This window comes from Mus caroli, chromosome 1 (genome assembly GCF_900094665.2).
Source record: "Mus caroli chromosome 1, CAROLI_EIJ_v1.1, whole genome shotgun sequence".
NCBI classification, from domain to species: Eukaryota; Metazoa; Chordata; class Mammalia; order Rodentia; family Muridae; genus Mus; species Mus caroli.
Window position 1 is genome coordinate 77,491,116 of NC_034570.1, and position 18,799 is coordinate 77,509,914.

The following is an 18,799-nucleotide window of genomic DNA, read 5'->3' on the forward strand; positions in this document are numbered from 1 at the left end:
AGATGCATTTGTGCGTATGGTAAAGGCAGCGTTGAACACTGCAGACAAACTGAGAACAAGGTAATTACAGGGAAATCCTCAGACAGGATTAGGAAATCCTAACCCTGGAAGGTCCAGGCTCAGAGCACATAAAGAAGCACAGAGCCACTAACAAGGGACAGAATAACACTCTAGCAATTATCATTTCAGATAAGCGTACAAAGGAGAGTTCTCATAGGCACACCTGAGATTGTGCCAGAACTCTTGGGACCCACTGTAAGCCTAGAATTAAAACTGTAAAGCTAAGATGCAGGGAGTTATGAGAGATTTGCTGGCAAGTGCTGATTTGAGCTCAAGTTCTGAAAGCCATGGCTCACAGCAGGGGAAGAGGAGGTGAGGGAGGGAGACTGGGTATATTTGAAGATTTTTACACATCATAATTTTCTTTTACCCTATATGGGTGGGGCCTTGTGTGTGTTTGGGGTAATAGTTTGATACAAGGCTTTTGAAGAAGTGCCATGACTTTAGAGCAATAATATAGACAACTACATTGAGAATGTATGGAAAAGTTAACATCACAGCCTTTGAATTTTCAGGGACATGAGTAGGCTTTTATATGCAACTATATTTTTCTTGCTTAGTAAGGACAGTATAAGCTAGAGGTCAAAGGTAAAAGAGTAGATAGGAAAACATATATATTCAGAATACATTTGCCTAGTGTTTGGCTACTTATAAAGATGAGAACTGCTCTACAATCTAAATAGTATTGGTAGTTTTAATTGTGTGAAGCCCATACTAACCCTATAACTGAAAGATATGAAAATCTCAGTATGCATCATTTTTTGTACTTTACACAGAGAAAACCAAAATCCATTTGAGAGCTTTGTCTGGGCTCAGCAGACCTGTGGCATGATTAAGACGAGCTAATTAGACCACTAGATTTGTTGTTCTTTTATTCTTCTTCTCAGTATCAAATGAATTTCCCTCTTTCTCCACGTTCTGATAGATCCCCAAGCTGAAAGGTCATGAGGATAAACCAACATGTCTGTCCCTGTGGCTTTGAAGAAGTGGGTGCTTTTCGGTTGTCACTGGGTATCCCATTCCAAATGAAACCAGCAGATAATGCTGTGCGTTACCACATGCACCCAGAGCATCTCACTGAGTGTGCCAGTCCCTAAAGCTTTCCACAAAGATCAGAAAAGAGAGGAAGGTCTGTGAAAGAGAAGCAGGAAGACACAGATGGAGGCTATCAAGGAAGCAGTGAAAGGAGTTGAAAGGTTAAGGGGAACGGACATAAATAGGGACACAAAAGTATTTGAAAAATCTAAAGCCAGCCCTGGTGCTCTGGAGTAGAAAACTATGCAACAGCTAGTGAGCCGCTCTCCCAGGGCAGCTGCTGTGAGCTATGGCTGTCAGACTGAAGCATCTGGGCTTACATGAAGCCACACCATCTCTATACACCATGGCTAGAAGCCAAGTTAAAGGCATTGAGAAGGGCTTGAGGAACTGAACCACACTGGCCAGCTCATGATGATAACATTGCCATCTGTCTTGTGAGGCTGTTGCTGGCGGGATTCAGTGAGTTAATGCACGTGCATGCTTAGAACATGATCCACACACTTCAACTCTCCCGTCAATGTCAGCTGCTTTTCCAGAGTGACATTAACAGGCATCTAATCAGATGAGCGTTTACCTCCCAGCTGACTTGTTTAATAAGAACTCACTTCTTTGCTGATACATGAGGCTCCGCCAGCTCCCACCAAGGGCATCCTGTCTTCACCCACCAGGTCATGGAGAACAGCTTTCTTCTTTTTTTGTTACCAGCCATGGCCTTTGACCTGTCTCTGCCAGCACACCTTAACAACCCCTTCCATTTTCTTTTACCTTTATATGCATCCAACAGAGATGCATGTACGAAAAAGAAAAGCAGGAGAGGGGGTTCTCAGCCTGAGACTTACAAATGGGTCTCCCTGGACCCATCAACCATCCCAGCCTCAGTATTTGGTTTTGATTATAGACAAATCTATGCCCCAGTTAGGGTCTTACAGGCTAAGTTGAGAGCTCTGTGTGGTGTAGTCACTTAGAGCCAAGAGAGCATGAGAAATGGCTTACCTTTATATTCCGCCAGGCACACGCACTCATAGCCATTGATGAGGTCCCGGCAGGTGGCGGCATTCAGGCAAGGGGCCGACAGGCACTCATTGTATTCCTCCTCACAGTAGAGGCCATGGTAACCTGGGGAACAGAAAGGAAAAGCTGATGTCAGATGCATCTCATAAAATCTTACTTTCTGCTGCTCTGCCAAAAGGATAACTGGATATTCCGTAGAAGCGATGGGGCCAGGCAGCAGCGAGTTTTAGGGGCCAGACCCTTGGGGGTATATGGAAATGTGAATTGTTGAGAAGCACAGCTCTTCCCATATTTCTTCATGGTCCCAGGGAAAGAAGGGATCCACTTAGCCACCTACTGGCCTCACACTTATGATTTCAAGGACTGGATAAGTCAGTCACCAAATGTGTCAACTCTGGCCATGAGAGGCACTGAGGATGGCATGCATTTCTAGCACACGATGACAAACAGCTCCTTTCAATTAGACAATTTCCATACTATTTTTCCTTGTTAGTAAGAAAAAAATGCATCTTTGCGAAGAAATATTGAAGAAGGAAGCTTCCCGTGCCCCTCCCCCATCCTCCCCAATCGAAAGAGAAATGAATACACCAGGGTTTAGCTGAAACTCTTGTGGAGACATGGGCTTGTTTTGATATTGTTTACTTGTTTGTTTAAAAACATAAATCTATATGTCGTGCAATTTCAAATTGTACTTAATATTTTAATTACTGGGGAATAATAGGAATGGAGAAAAGAAACCCAACAATTTTTATAAAGACAGCTTTTATGCTTCTGTTTTGAAAAACAGGTGTTTATTTTACAAGACAAGAAGACACCATTCTCCGGGATGCGGCATTATGCTGTTTCCAACTTTCAAAAACACGTGTTACTGCCAATTTGCAGTGAAACCAGGCCACTCTTGTCTGGCCCTGTCCAAACAATGAGAACCATGTGAGTGCTTTCAAAATTCGCTCTCTGCCTATGTTTGTTCTGAATTCAGATAAGCAGAAAAAAAATAAACCTTTGCACAAGTGGGAATTGGAAATGCTGGGTGTCCCCACCCTAAGCCTCAGCCTTTCTGATGCACAAAAGGCCCTCCACTCAGAGTCCTGTTCGGATGAACTAGTGTGCCCCATGCTTTGTTTCCTGTGCCTTCCTCAAAAGTAGGTTAAGCTCATATTTGCATTATTAACAGAGCACTTTGCAACTGTGTTACCATCGAGGTTATTTTGGAACCACTTTCCAAATTTAGGTGGTGATAATGGTCCCTTTGAGACAACCTTGACCTACCTAAGACAAGCCCACCATGGGTTTTTGTCTCTTCTTCTACCTTCCCCTACTCTCTGTAATCTTAGGAAAGCATCTTCCATGACTCTTTATCAGGTTATCTCAGTCATCAGCCATCTAAGAAGAAGGTCACAGCTAATAGTGATTTTGTCACCCAGAGGACATTTGGCTTGTTATCATGATGGGTATGGGTGCTGTTACTGGTATCAACTGAGGAGAGCTGGCTCAGCATCCAGGAGTACACAGGAATGGAAGTCTTAAGCTAAAGGCTGCAACAAGCATTACCCTACAAGCAGAATCCATCCCAGACAATTTTTGCAAATAAAGTTTTATTGAGATGCTGCCACATCCATCCATATTGGCTGTATCTGTATCCATACTGTGACAGTGGAAACCCAGCAGCCTACAAATCGTAAGGAGTTACTGTCTAACTCCTTATGGAGTTAGTTACACCATTGCCTACACTTATTAATGTCATATTCCAGAAATCAATGCCAAGAACTATTAAGGATTCCCTAGCTGTTTTCTTCCAACAGTTTTCTAGCTTAACATCTTATATTTAAACCTTTATTCCAAGTTCACTTGATTTTCGTGTGTCGTAAAATACTAGTAGTGGTGGACAGGTAGATCAGCATCACTAGTGATCAAGGAAGCAAAATTAAAACTACATGGAGAAACCACATCACACCTGTTAGGATGTGCATCAAAGAAAGAAAAAAAAACAGATAACTACAAGAGCTGTTGATGTTGACAAGTTAGAATTTATCTTAGTTCTCTTTCTTGTTACTATGATAAAAATACCAGACAAAAACAACTTAAAGGAGAAAGGATTTCTTTGGCTCATGATTCAAGGACACAGTTCATCACTACAGGTCAGTCACAGGTGTAGGGGCTTAGAGAACCTAGTAACACCCATAGTCAAGAGCAAAGAGCAATGAATTAATGCATGTATGCTAGTGCTCAGCTTACTTTCTCCATTCTTACAACAACCCAGCAGCCCCTTCCTAGGGAATGGTGCCACCCACAGTAGGTAGGTCTTCACACTTTAATCCCTGTGATCAAGATACCCATTGGCTAACCTGGCTTGGACAATCTTTGACTGAGACTTTCTTTCTAGATGATTCTAGATTGTGTGGACAATTAAACTCTTGTGTAATGTTGGTGGAGATACAACATGGACCAGCTGCATGGGAAAGAATATGCAGGTTCTTAAAGGGTTAAAAATAAAAATGCTATATGATTAGGCAATCCCATTTCTGGGTGTTTATCCATTAGAATTAAAAGCAGAATCTCAGAGAAATATTAGCACTCTCTCTATCCATTGCAGCATAATTCATAATACCCAAAAGATGGCAACAACCTAACCTTCCACCAACAGTTCAGTGGCTAAAGAAAATGTACTGTGTCCACGCAACAGAATGCTATTTGGAATTTTAAAAGAAGAAGAAGAAGATCCTATCATTAACTGTAACATGGATTATCTAGACATCCATGCCAGTCATGATAGAACAAACTCTTCACAGTCCTACAGTTAGAAGTCAAACTCACAGAAGCGAAACATGGAATGATGGTTTCCAGGGGTTTGAGAAAGGGAAATAGGCAGCTGCTGAACAATGTGTAGTGTGTTTCAGTGATGTAAGGTAAATCGACTCTAAGGATGTGGTGCACAGCAATGTGCAGATGACAAGCACTTCTGCAGTGCACCTTTAAAATCATGTTAAGAAGGTAGACTTCATGCTGTATGTTTTTTATCACAATAAATACTTCATATTTAAAGAACTAAGGGCTGGGGAGATAGCTCAGCCATGTAAATTGCTTGCCTTGCAAGCTCAAGAACTGAGTTTATTCCCCAGAACTCACATGAAGAAAAAAACTAAAACTAAAAATGCCAGGCAAGGTGGCACCCATTCGTAATCCCAATGCTAGGGAGGTAGAGACAGATGGATCCCTGCAGCTTGCTGGCCAGCCAGCCTAGCCTACTTGGCGCATTCCAGGCCAGTGAGGTACCCTATGTGCTGGCTGAAATATGTCACCTTGACACAAGCTATAGCCATCTGAGAAAAGGGAACCCCAATTGAGGAAATGCCTCCATAAGGTCAGACTGTAGAGCAGCCAGCCTGTAGAGCATCTTCTTCATTAGTGATTGATGTGGGGAGGGCCCAGACCATTGCGGGTGATGAGACCCCTGGGCTAGTGGTCCTGGGTTCTATAAGAAAACAAACCAGGAAGCAGCTCCCCTCCATGGCCTCTGCATCAGCTCCTGCCTCCAGGTTCCTGCCCTATTTGAGTCCCTGTCCCAGTTGCCTTCAATGATAAACAGTGATGTGGATGCACAAGCCAAATAAACCCTTTCCTCTTCACCCTGCTTCTGGTCATGGTACTCACAGCAATAGGATCCCTAACTAAAACACCTTGTCTTTAAAAAAGAAATAGACAGTGCCTAAGAAACAACCTAACTCACCTCCACACTCCATGCACATATGTGCACATGTACTTGCACACATGCAAACATACAAAGAGAGAATTAAGTGTCTTTTGGCTCTTTTTCCTAATTATAAGAACATATTTTTATGATGCTGGGGATATAGCTCAGTTGACAAGTTGCTTGCCTTGTAGACACCAAGCCCTGGGTTTGATCTCACACCTACAAAAAGGACCTTTATATGCCAATGTGAGACTGTCCTGGGTAGCACTGTTCCAACTGTTTGCTCTCCCGGGGGATCTCTTATCAGTCAGGAAGGATAATCCATGGCTCTGCACGCACCCTTGCCCTTTAAAGTGAGGTGTCATTTACACAGACAAAAACCCGAAGCAAGTCTCACGAAATTATCTATAATTATTTTGTAATTTGCAAATAGTGCAATTATCTTCCAATAGCATCATAAAAAGCAAACGTGAACGTTATTTTACATATGTAATTAAGCTGGTAGTGTTTTTCTTTCTTGCCTGGGTGTGTGTGTGGGGGGGTTGGGGTTAAGGTTTCATATTCTAAAATTGTTTCTTCAGAGACAGTAACATTTAAATGCCTTTACAGAAATGTCAAGGCACCCTTTCCATGAGTTGCCAAAGAACCCTAAATTGTACTGTTTGAATTAAAAGGCATTCCTTCCAAAAGAAAAGGTCTCTGGGAAATGAGGCGGCCACCTCCTGCTGATAATTAATTCAGGCAAACAAATTAGTCCAGGGCACTAAGCCCAGGGTCTTAGGCTAGTCCAAGGAATTTACAAAAAAAAAAAAAAAAAAAAAAAAAAAAAGGTGGGGGGGACTGAGATGTGGTTCCTGGGAGTAAGGACACTTGCTCCACAACCATGGAACCTGAGTGTGGATCCTAGCACCCACATTTAAAAAGCCCAGTGAGACAGTGCATACTTGTGACCTCAGCACTGTGGGGCAGGGGCAGACAGGGAGTTCACTGGGGGTTAAAGACCTCCAGCCTAGCTCCAGACTCAGTGAGAGTGATGAAACAGGACACCTATAGGGCATGCGCACAGGCAGGTGGGCAGGCCCTTACCCCCTTACCACATCAGCTATACTGATCGCTCAGTGAACTCCAGAGATTTGCCTATCTTGACCTTGCTTACACCCGCAATGCTTGGGCTACAGCTACCTGCTGCTTGCTGTTCTTGGCTCTTTACACAGGTGCTGGGGATCTGAACTCTGGTCCTTAAGCATGTGCAGTAAGCACTGAGCCATCTCCTCAGCCCTGCAATGTGAAGTCACTACCCTACTCTCAACTGATCTTCATCTTATGATCTGGAACTGCCTGAAGTCTTCAGCTGAGTTCTTCATACTTTTTCTTCGACTAGAACAGAAGCCTGGCAGCTGGGGCTGCAGTTGCAGTGTTCACAACCATGCTGATGGCTTCTTGGATGGGAAATCTACCAAATCATCACAGTTTTACTGGATCCAAACCCTATTAATAGGTCACTGTACCTATGACATTCCAGGCTTCCCCACCTTGAGAGTCATGGACTGATCTTCCCAGGGGCCCCAGACACTAGGCTGTATAACAAGACCTCTACCTGCAAGGTTCTCAAAGTCCAGTAGCGTTGGTGTCAGGCCCTGTGGTCAATTGAATGAGAATGGCCCTTACAGTTATACATTTGAATGTTTGCTCCCGAGTGAGTAGACTGTTTGAGAAGGATGAATCTGTGTGATCTTCTTGGAGGAAGTGCATCACTGAGGGTAGGCTCTGAGGTTTCCAAAGCTCACACCAGGCCCAGTCTCTTTTCCTACCCCATGCCTGAGGATCAAGATGTAAGTAAGCTCTCAGCAACTGGTCCAGTGCCACGTCTGCCTGCCATCATAATTCCCCACCTTGAGAGTCATGGACTGATCTTCCAAAATGGTAAGCAAGCCTCAACTAAATGCTTTCTGTTATGAGTGACATTGGTATCTCTTCACAGCAATAGAATGGTAACTAAGACAGGCCCGTGTCTGTGTGTGTGTGTGTGTGTGTGTGTGTGTGTGTGTGTGTGTGTGTGTGTTATTGTTGAATCTTTATTAACTGAAGGGAAGTATGTAGCTCAGTTAGTAGGCTACACTGTCTAGTATGCATAAAGCCCTGGATTCTACTCCTTCAGTCCCACATGAATCAGGCATGGTACACTATCCCAGCACTGGAGGCAGAGGAGACAGAGGCAGGAAGAAGTTTAAAGGCATCTTCAAGTACCCAGTGAAAGCCAGCCCAGATATAATGAGACCCTACACAGTGAGTTCAAGGCCAACCTTGACCTAATGAGACCCTAAACAGTGAGTTCAAGGCCAGCCTAGAGACCTTTTCCCAAAAACAAAGCACCACCAACAGCAAAACGGGCACAACCCATACCAATTCATAGAGGAGAAACTAAGAGTCAAGAGGGTAGAGAAATGATCAATGTCATACAATAAATCCTAAGTGTTCTTCCAACTTCCCCAAGATGTCCCAAAACACATTGCCTAGTACGACTCTTTGCTCAGGCAACCATAGCAAAACAGCACAGACTAGATCAATTAAATAACAGAAACTTAATTCTCACAGTTCTGCAGAATGGAACTCCATGGCCAAGGGCATCAGGTTGATCTGTCTTAGCTTTTGTTGTGTGCCCATGCCCACAAGACTTTTCCTCTACCTGTGAACACTGCTGGCTGCTGGGGTATTTCATTATAGCTACTGTACTGCAGCCCTATCCTTGGGGCCTGATTGAACTTTAATAATGTGTGTGTGTGTGTGTGTGTGTGTGTGTGTGTGTGTGTGTGTGTGTGTGTGTGTGTGCACGCGCGCGTGCATGCATGTGTGCATGCTCTTGCATATATGTATATGCTTATGAGTGTGCATGTATATATGAGAGTGTGCGTATTTGCATATCCGAGGCCAGAGGTCAACCTGCTGCTTACCGTGTTTTTTGAGACAGAGTTACCTGGCTAGCCAATAAACCCCAGAGACCCATCCATCTCACTCCCTAGAACTGTGTGAGCCATCATTTGGGTTCTGAGCACCCAGCTCAGGCCCTCATGTATCCACAGCAAGCATTTCCCATGGGAGCTGTCCCCCCAGCATCTTTAATCACTTCTTTAAGGGCCCTATCGCTATATACAATCACGCTGGAGTCAGAGCTTCAAAACCTGAGTTGGGGAGGGATATAATTCAGTGTCTAACATCCCAATTTAGGGTTTCTTAATCATGTCTCTGCAGTACTCTCCCCCCTCATGTCAAGTTGTGATTTTTGCAGTTTCGTTGGCCCACAGTAGATTGTGCCCCAAGAACTTGACATGGAAAGTTACAGAAATAAACTGTAAGGTATAAATCACATTCCCTTCTCAGTAGCATGAAAAAGTCCCACATCATCTCTCTTCATCATGTGTGGGACATGAATCATGCCTGTGTACCTGTGCTGAACCCCACAGAACAGTCCATTCTCTGAATAAGTTGCAAATCTAGGGACAGTTGAATACTATTTGGAAGAAAAGTTATATTCAACTGAACATGTACAAAATTATTTTCTTGTTTTACTCCCTAAATAATACAACAAAACAACTAATTACATAGTGTTTAATAATATCAGGAACTAGAAATGGTTTAAATATACAAAAAGAAGCACACAGATTGTATGCAAATACAGTATTTCTTAAAAGCACTTGGGCATCTCCAGAGCTTGGATGTAACATGTGTATGCTGGAACCAGACCCTGCAGATACTGAAAGACGATCATTTAGGAAGAGTTTGGTACATGGTATCAGGCCAACCACTGGGGACTCGAAATATATTCCAATATAGGTGGGAGGGGGACAGAAAACAGGACACTGTATTGATATTTTGGAGCATAGCATACTTCATTGTCGGGTGCTTTCCTATGAACTGTAAAGTGTCAAGCCCACCCTGACTTCTGTTCTCTGGATTTTAGTAACACTCTTATTCCAGATGTAATGACCAAATGCAATGATCAAAGTGTTTCCAGTCATTGTCTGACGGGAGGGAAGATTTTGTTTTGAGAACTACCATCCTAGATCATCTAAGGTGAGGATGATTTTAAATGAGCAAAGGATACAGTTTTCAGTCTGTTACAAAGAGTGAACATGAAATTATCAGAGAAGAAGAGACTTACTAGCAGTCCCCAAATTTCATCTGCCACTGAAATATGGTTATATCACCCTTGAGTGACTCTCTCTGGAAAAGCTGTTTTACCTAGAGAGCTAAATTTATACCAAACAATGGGATTAGGGTGAGAGTGGGCATAGCACCCCTATTGGTGTATCTGAGGTACTGAGAAGTCTACTGCAGTTTTGCCACTGGGCTGAATGTGATGTTAACTCTTCTCAAGTTGACTGTATTGAGAGCTGTCTCCAGGACTAGTAAAGCAAGTGTGCAGGAGGACACATCAGAGAAGCTGTACAAGGAAAAGAAGAACTAAAGGAAAATGACTAGCTCAACTGTGATTAACAGCATCCCTAGACTGGGGGAACTATGGAAGTGAAAGAGGAAACAGTGTCTTAGTGGCTAGTTGCTGTGAAGAGACACCACGGCAAGGCTTATGAAAGAAAGTGTTTGATTGGGGTTCGCTTACAGTTTTCTAGGGTTAGACCATGATTATGATGGCATGGAGCATGGTGGCACATATGCTCTGGAGCAGTAGCTGAGAGCTACATCCTGATCCACATGGGGGAAGAGAGAGAGAGAGAGAGAGAGAGAGAGAGAGAGAGAGAGAGAGAGAGAGAGAGAAAGAGAGAAAGAGAGAGAGAGAGCGTGCCTGAGTACCTGGCGTGGGCTTTTTGAAACCTCAAAGCCCACCCCCAGTGATACACTTTCTTCAATAAGACCACACCTCCTAATCCTTTCAAAGAGTTCCACTCCCTGGTGACTAAGCATTCAAATATATGAGCCCATGGGGGCCTTTCTCATTCAAACCACCACATGTAGGAGCCAGCCAATGAATGCAAGCTCTCCCTGAGAAGATGAATGTATTGTTCCTGCCACTGCCTAGGAACATCAGACTGTAATTTCTTCAGTGCCTTAATGCAGTCCACACCAGTGAATCCTCTGAGAAATTTCTCTACCTTCAGTGTCTGTGTGGGACTACAATAAGGTGGCTCTTTGAACTGAACCCAGTGAGTTCTCTGCTTCTCCTGCATACTAACAGCCACTTTGGACTATCCATCTTCCAGTTGTACAAGCCAATCCAACAAATCCCCTAACGAACACACAGGCACACACACACACACACACACACACACACACACATACACACACACACACTGCTAGTGCTATACCTATAGAGAACACTGAGAACTGGGGGTGCTCTGACCTCATCCACTCCAGCAAATGGACTGGGGTTTTCCAGGAAGGGTTTTGCCTGCTTTTCAGACAAGGAGCCCACAGCCCACCAGGAGTGACTCTCAGTACCGCAACACAGATGTCATGGGCGCTGACCAAGAGAAGAGAGTGATCCATCGGAGCACCTGCTGCTCCACTGGGAAGCAAGCCCTCCCACAGCCAGCTCCTCTTCTGCCCCCACAGGCTCCCAGTGGAAGAGGCTGCAGCCTACACTGTTTACTCCTTAGTTCTCTTCCTTGCCCAACCCATCACGTTGTCACCCTCTGAAAGATTCAAAATTCTGAGGCTCCTGTTGTAGCCAGATGGCTCTCACACGTTGTGTGACAAGTTCCAGCGACTCATCCATTCCTGTCTCATTGGGGGGAAGAAGGGGGCGATTTGTGCGCTTCGTGCTGCCTGGAAGAAAGAAACCTGGCAAGATCATCCCAATCCAGCAGCCATATGCCCAGGCCAAGCAGGCCAAGACATGCTGCTCAGACCCCAGCTCCACCTGAATTCAGGGCAAAGGCAGCTTGAAAGAACTACTTTTTATCTGTTTTGACTTTGTAGTCAAGCTGCAGTAAATGAGGCGTGAGTAAAGAAGAAATTTCTTTAAGAGGTTTTCCCCTTGTCAGGGTGAGTAGATAAATGTGAACATCCATGACTTGGATTCAAGTCTAGGCCAGTTCCCAGGACATCAAATCCTCCACTCCACCCTAGGTAGCTAAGAGGTGTAGGCATGGAGGGCATAATCCCATTATGTTCATAAGAGTGCCTATGAGCGTTCAAATTCCTGTGAAACTCACTGGTGGCAGGGAGCCCAGGGAGATGCTGGGCAATGCCTACACTTTACAGGCAGAGAGCATCCCTTCAAAAACTTGGGGTGAGAGAGACCACTGAGGAGGCTGCCAGAATGAACACAGGATCTCAACAAGAATGAAGGTGGCGCCTGAGCATTGCTAATCTACTTACAAGGTAAACCAGAAGTACCTGGTAATGGATAGGGCCTGAGGGTAGGAAGGAAGCGTCACGCCAGGCTCCTGCCTTGTTCTATATTGAATTGCTGAGCCATCATTCTGAGGGCTGTAAGAGGGGGCATCTACTGAAGCCAATTTCTGTCCTACAAACTGGCATTAGGAGGAAGAGGCTGAAGGAGGAAGTGATGGAACAGAAATGAATACAAAGCACTTTCTAGAAGCTAGCCTTAAGTGAGCAAAAGGAACTAGCAGTGTCTCCCAGAAAAACAGAAATGACCCGAAGAAAACAATGAGTTTGTTTTCATGGTTATTTGTTGAATTCATTGCCCAAACAGCAACCTAGATGCTAAAGAGACGGATCTTGTTACAGCTTATGAGAGATGTAGAGCTGGCAAGATGACTGCACAGGTAGAGGCGCTTCCCTCTGACCTCCACATATGATGTGGCATGTGTATCCATGTGTATTGTGTGCACATGTATACACACACACTAATAAAAAATTATGTAAAAACAAATCAGCAATGGAGGAGCATCAGATCAGGGGAGAGAGGGGGCAGATACATAGGATGCATGGGAGCAAGGACCCTGAAGATGTCAAGGTGAAGACAAGAAACAAGCCAAAATAGATACAGATAGAAAAGCCCAGAGTGATAAGATGGAACAGAAATTAATCCTGGACATGAAAAAATTATACCAGGTAGGGAACAGGGTCCCCCACAGAAATATTAGGAGTTCCTAAAGATCTGTATCACCTGTTGGTATGATGACCTTGGGCACTGTTCTTGGAGGGTCACCTGAAGAGGCAGGTAATGCAGAATGCAGTTTCTGAGTTTGAGAGGTGTTCAGATACTGTAGGATTCCTGGTTCCCAAGTTATCCTTTGTAAATAAAATAGTACTTGATACCACTTTCTCTTCATTAGACACATAGTTTTCTATATGTCAGTGCTGAGCGTTAAGAATTTCTGGCCCACCCAGGTGTGATTGCAGGTTAGTCCCAATGAATGATTGACATCTTCCATGAAGGTCACTCATGGGAATCTGCAGCAACAAAGGGCATATGTCATAGGAAGAGGCTTCTGTCCTGTCATCAAGATGGCATGTGCTTGACCCTGCCCATAAGATTTAGACAAAAGGGATGCACTTAGCACAGTGTGTGACAGAGAATAAGCAAGTGATCCATTTGCCATGTGGCCATGTGGCCCAAGATGCAAATATTACCTAAAGAGACAACCTAGGACACCTGTTCCTGGCTCACACACATCCAAATGCAAGAAGATTCTAAAACTATCAGATTTTGTGTATCCAGTTTTATGTTAAGGACTTTGACCCACTTGGACTTGAATTTTGTGCAGGGTAATAGATGTAGATCTATTTGCATTCTTCTACATGCAGACATCCAGGTAGACCAGCATCATTTGTTGAAGATGCTTTCTTTTTTTTTTCCATTGTACAGTTTTGACTTCTTTGTCATATCAAGTGTGCATAGGTGTGTGGGTTTACTTCTGCATCTTCAGTTCAATTCCATTGATCAACCTGTCTATTTTTATGCCAGTGCCTTGCAGTTTTTATTACTATTGCTCTGTACCACAACTTGAGTTCAGGGATAGTGGTATCTCCAAAAGTTCTTTTATTACACAGGATTATTTAGCTAACCTGGGTTTTTATTTTTTGAAGAAATAAAGAATTGTGGTGGAATTTTGAAGGGAATTGGATTGGATCTGTAGATTGCTATTAGTAGGATGGCCATTTTTGCCTTGAATACATTGGCATAGGAGACAACTTCCTGAACAGAATACCAACAGCTCAGACAGTAAGATCAAAAATTTATAAATGGTACCTCATGAAACTGAAAATCTTCTGTAAGGCAAAGGAAGACATCAAAAGAACAAAATGGCACCCTACAGAATGGGAAAAGATTTTTACCAACTCTACACCTGACAGAGAAATGACATCCAAAATTCAAGAAACTAGACATCAACAAACCAAATGACCCAATTAAAAAATGGGATGCAGAGCTAAACAGAGAATTCTTGATGAAGGGATATCTAATGGCCAAGAAGCACTATTTAGAAGAAAGAAATGTTTAGCATTCTTAGTCATAAGGGAAATGCAAATCAAATGTAAGATTACATCTTATACCATCAAAATGGCTAAGATCAAAAACTCAAGTGACAGATCATGATATCAAGGATAGCAAGGGGAACACTCCTCCCTTGCTGGTGGGAGTACAAACTTGTACAGCCACTTTGGAATCCAACTTGGCAGTTTCTCAGAAAATTGGGAATAGATCTACCTCAAGATTCAGTTACAAGACTCTTGAGCATATACCCAAAAGAAGACCCACCATGCCACAAGGACACTTGCTCAACTATGTTCATGGCAGCTTTATTTGTAATAGCCAGAAACTGGCTCAACAGAAGAATGGATAAAGAAAGTTTGGTACATTTACACAATGGAGTATTATTCAGCCATTAAAAACAATGACATCATAAAGTTTTTTCAGGCAAATGGATGGAACTAGAAAAGATCATCTGAGTGGGGTACCCAGACCTAGAAAGACAAACACGGTATGGACTCACTTACAAGTGTATATTAATCATATAGTACAGGATAACCATGCTACAAACCACAGACCCAAAGAAGCTAAATAACAAGGAGGGACAAAGGTGGACACTTGAATCATTTAAAGGAGAAACAGATTAGACTAATAGACTAGGGGTGGATGAGGGGAGAGAACTGGGGGGAGGGGGATGAGAAAAAGAGGGATGAGATGAGGAAGAGAGTCCTGAGAACAATGGAAACTCTCAGGAATCTATGAGGGTGACTAACTCAGACTCCTAGCAATGGGAGATATAAAGCCTGAACAAGCCATCTCCTGTAACCATGGAAGACTTCCAGTGGAGAGATAGGGACACTAACCTAGCCACAAAACCTTAGACTCACAGTTTGTCCTGCCTACAAGATGTACAGGGGTAAATGATAGAGCAGAGTTTGAGGGAAGAGCCAACCAATGACTGGCCCAACTTGAGACCCATGCCATGAGAGGGAACCCACTCCTGACACCATTAGTAATATTCTGCTCTACTTGCAGATAGGAACCTGGCATAACTGCCATTAGGGAGGCTTCACCCAGCAACTGATGGAAACACATGCAAAGACCCACAGCCAAACATTAAGTGGAACCTGGGAAATCTTGTACAAGGGGAGGAAGATGGATTGAAGGAGCAAGACCAAGGACACCACAAGAAAACCTACAGAATCAAGTAAACTGGACCTATAAGGGCCTACAGAGATTGAATTGACAACCAGAAAACATTCATCAGATGGACCTAGGCCCTCCGCACATATGTAACAGTTGTATAGCTAGATCTTATGTGGAACACCTAAAGTGGGGGCAGGGGCTGACTGACTATACTGCTTGCCTCTGGATCCCTCTCCACTAACCGGGCTCTCTTGTCCAGTCTCAATAGAGGGCTCTCTTGTCCAGTCTCAATAGAAGATGCATCTAATCTTACTGCAACTTGATATGCCAAGCTGGTTGATATCCATAGGAGACTTCCCCTTCTCTGAGAAGAGAAGGAGGAATAGATTGTGGGGCGATATAGAGGGACTGGGAGAAGAGGAAGGAGGGGAAGCTGAAATTGGAATGTGAAGCAAATAATTAAATAATAAAAAAGATATATTTTTAAATTTTGATTGCTCTAAAATACCACATCACATAGGCAGCAAAGGCTGCTCCCCACCCCCACCCCACTCCTACTGAAAAAATGAACAATACCAGCTCAGCACTCCACTGGACCCAGCTGGGTGGCCCAGCTCTCAAAGCAGCAGCAAAGGCCAGGAGTTTTCTAACAGGACTCTTGCTTTTTTTCTGTGCCTGTTTCAAACCCCATCTTTCCACAGCAGCATCCCCTGAGAGTAACTTCAGAGATGGATCTGGTTTCCTGCTTGGAAGTAGAATTTTGGACTCATTGCTCAATACTCAAGCCCAAGCTCTTTATTTTCTCTTTATAATGGTTCATTTTATACTCCTTAGGATGCATAGTAGTAAATAGAGAGGACATCTAGTCAAATTGGGTGAATTAAATTTGCAAAGAAAATGAAGTCATAGGGCAGGGTAATCTTTGCATTCATAAATGAAGAAGAGTTCATTTTTTCCTTCACAGATGCCTGGTTTGATCAAACATGCATTAAGATGTCTGGAAAAACATTTTCTAAAACCAACAATGATTTGCTTTAATATATTTAAAAAAACATGTCCACATTTTATAATTTTCCATAATGGTGTATGTTATTTGTGTAATATGAAGGGTATTATCATCCACACTTTCTGGATATTATGTATGTAGTACAACAAATTCAAATAGTGGTTGCATTGTAAGGGAAATGATGACCACATTCTATGGCTAATCCCTGACTGAACAGTAAGATATCAGGGAATAACAAGAAAAGGCCTAACTTCATTATGGACTTTACGGGATGAAAGAATTATCAAAGTCTATAAAGGGAAGGGCAAACCTTATTCGGATCCAGGGAGCAGCCACAACACTAGGAGGCATCACTAGTAAAGAAAATGCTTTTCAAAACAAGAATCATACTATCCAATTAGTAGGGAAGTTTTGTTTAAAATCCAGAAGTTTCTCTAGATTAAGTGTATAAATCATAAATCATATTTGAGGGGAAAATGGTAACAGCATTGTACTAGAGCGAGCCACCAGCTCTGTCTGTGATAGCAAGAAGCACACTCCTCCCAAAGCACATAAGGACAAAGAGCCACGTCGGAGATGACACCATTGATGACCTGCATGCGGATGGTGCAGTGTAAGTACAAAGAGCACTGGAAGTCGCGTGAATTCTGCAGTGAAGCTGCCTCCCAGAAGCACGTACATATGTAAAGGTGATTGTCATCTTGAGGTTTTTTTATAGTAGGATGTTGATGTAAACATGAAAGGCCTTCTCTAAGGATTTCCTGAAGGCAATCTGGGTTAACTAGGTTACAATCTAGCCATATGCCAAAAAGAAATACATGCAACCCTTTTTTTTTTTTTTTTTTTTTCTTTTCCTCTTATGACTTACATGTTGCTTTTGGCCACTAGAGGGTGGATTCTAGCTAGGATGAGCTACACTGGCTAAGTGGGGAAGGGTTTCTTAAAAGTTTAATCACAGAGGTACCATAGTCAGAAGCCTTTTATAAAAAGAATATATGGTACCAAAAGAGAAAGACCTAGCCTGCAAACTGCATTTAAAGAAGGAATATTAATCCCTTTAATAACAAAACTACACACCCAAATATTCCTTTACCTCCATTCACAATCACATTCAAATCAAATTCGCCAGTACATCCTTTGAGTATTGAACATCTGCAATGAGTATCATTCATTGTAAAGCAAACAATTCACCTCATGGACTCTGTAGAGATCACTGTTCAATGGAGATGCCTCTAAGTGTGGCCAACACAGGAGGAATTAAGAGTGGATATCATGATGAGACTGCCTTGTACAAAACGACTTGAAAGATGATTCCACTATGGCTTAGCTTAAAGTTTAGGCAAAGATGAGGAGGAAATCAGATATAGAAGACATTTCCCATGCTAGAAGTTTCTGACTGTGTGGTATTCCAGCTAAGATACTAGACCAGCAGAAAGCACTGATGATAGAGGTTGTAGTATGAGGAGCCAGGTGATGAGGTATCCACACAAACTGTGCATGTGTGTGTGTATGTGTGTGTGTGTGTATGTGTATGTGTGTGTGTGTGTCTGTGTCTGTATGTGTATGTGTGCCTGTGTATGTATCCATTTGTGTGTGTGTGTATGTGTGTCTGTGTGTGTATATCTGTGTGTGTGTGTATACACAACTGTGAAAGATTAAGGCATGGGAGCATTTTTCAAATGTTTGATTGCTTTTCATTTATTTCACAATTAAAGTTCATTTTAATTTACTGCCTTGCCAGTAGTTTGAGCAGTCCTAATCCTAAAATCTGAAATCTGAAACGCTCCCAAAGTTTGGAATAGTCTCAGAATCAGAATGAGAGCACAAGTCATAAATTTCTCATGTGACCTCACGTGATGGGCTTCAGGCAAAGTGCACAAAATTATTACAAGTTATTATATAAGGTTATCTCTACTACGCTATGAAAGTATGAACAAAAATGAATTTTGTGTTTAGACTGGGATCTCAGTCTCAGGACTTCTTATTATGTATCTGCAAATATCCCCAAATCCAGAGATCTTAAATCCAAAACATATTTAGTCCTATTAATTTAGGGTGCAAGCTACTCAGCCCCTATACTTTAATGTATCTACACTCAGTGCACTGCTGTAGTGGTTCTCATGATGCAGTTTCCAAGCAACAGCTTTACCTGGGAGACCTCAGAAACTGTTAGGGTGGGGCCCAGGCCTCTCGAAGTTCAACTGGTATGATGGTTAGCTTGACTTGTCACCTTAACACCACCTAGAATCACCTGTAAAAAGAGTATCTGTGAATGATGTTGACAGTGGGTCGGCCTGTGTGCTTGTCTTAACTAAGGTAATGAGTTCCAGGACAGCCAGGGCTATACAGAGAAACCCTGTCTCAAAGAAAGAAAGAAAGAAAGAAAGAAAGAAAGAAAGAAAGAAAGAAAGAAAGAAAGAAAGGAAGGAAGGAAGGAAGGAAGGAAGGA

At 42.8% G+C, this 18,799-nt stretch overlaps 1 protein-coding gene across 1 annotated transcript in view; it reads right to left on the bottom strand.

Moving 5' to 3' along the window:
* Dner (delta/notch like EGF repeat containing) overlaps positions 1 to 18,799 on the bottom strand; it is a 301,982-nt gene that overhangs the window by 40,069 nt on the left and 243,114 nt on the right. The window contains exon 9 of the mRNA XM_021173483.2: positions 2,092 to 2,214. Coding sequence (XP_021029142.1) covers positions 2,092 to 2,214 — 123 coding nt within the window. The remainder of the gene's footprint in view (positions 1 to 2,091; positions 2,215 to 18,799) is intronic.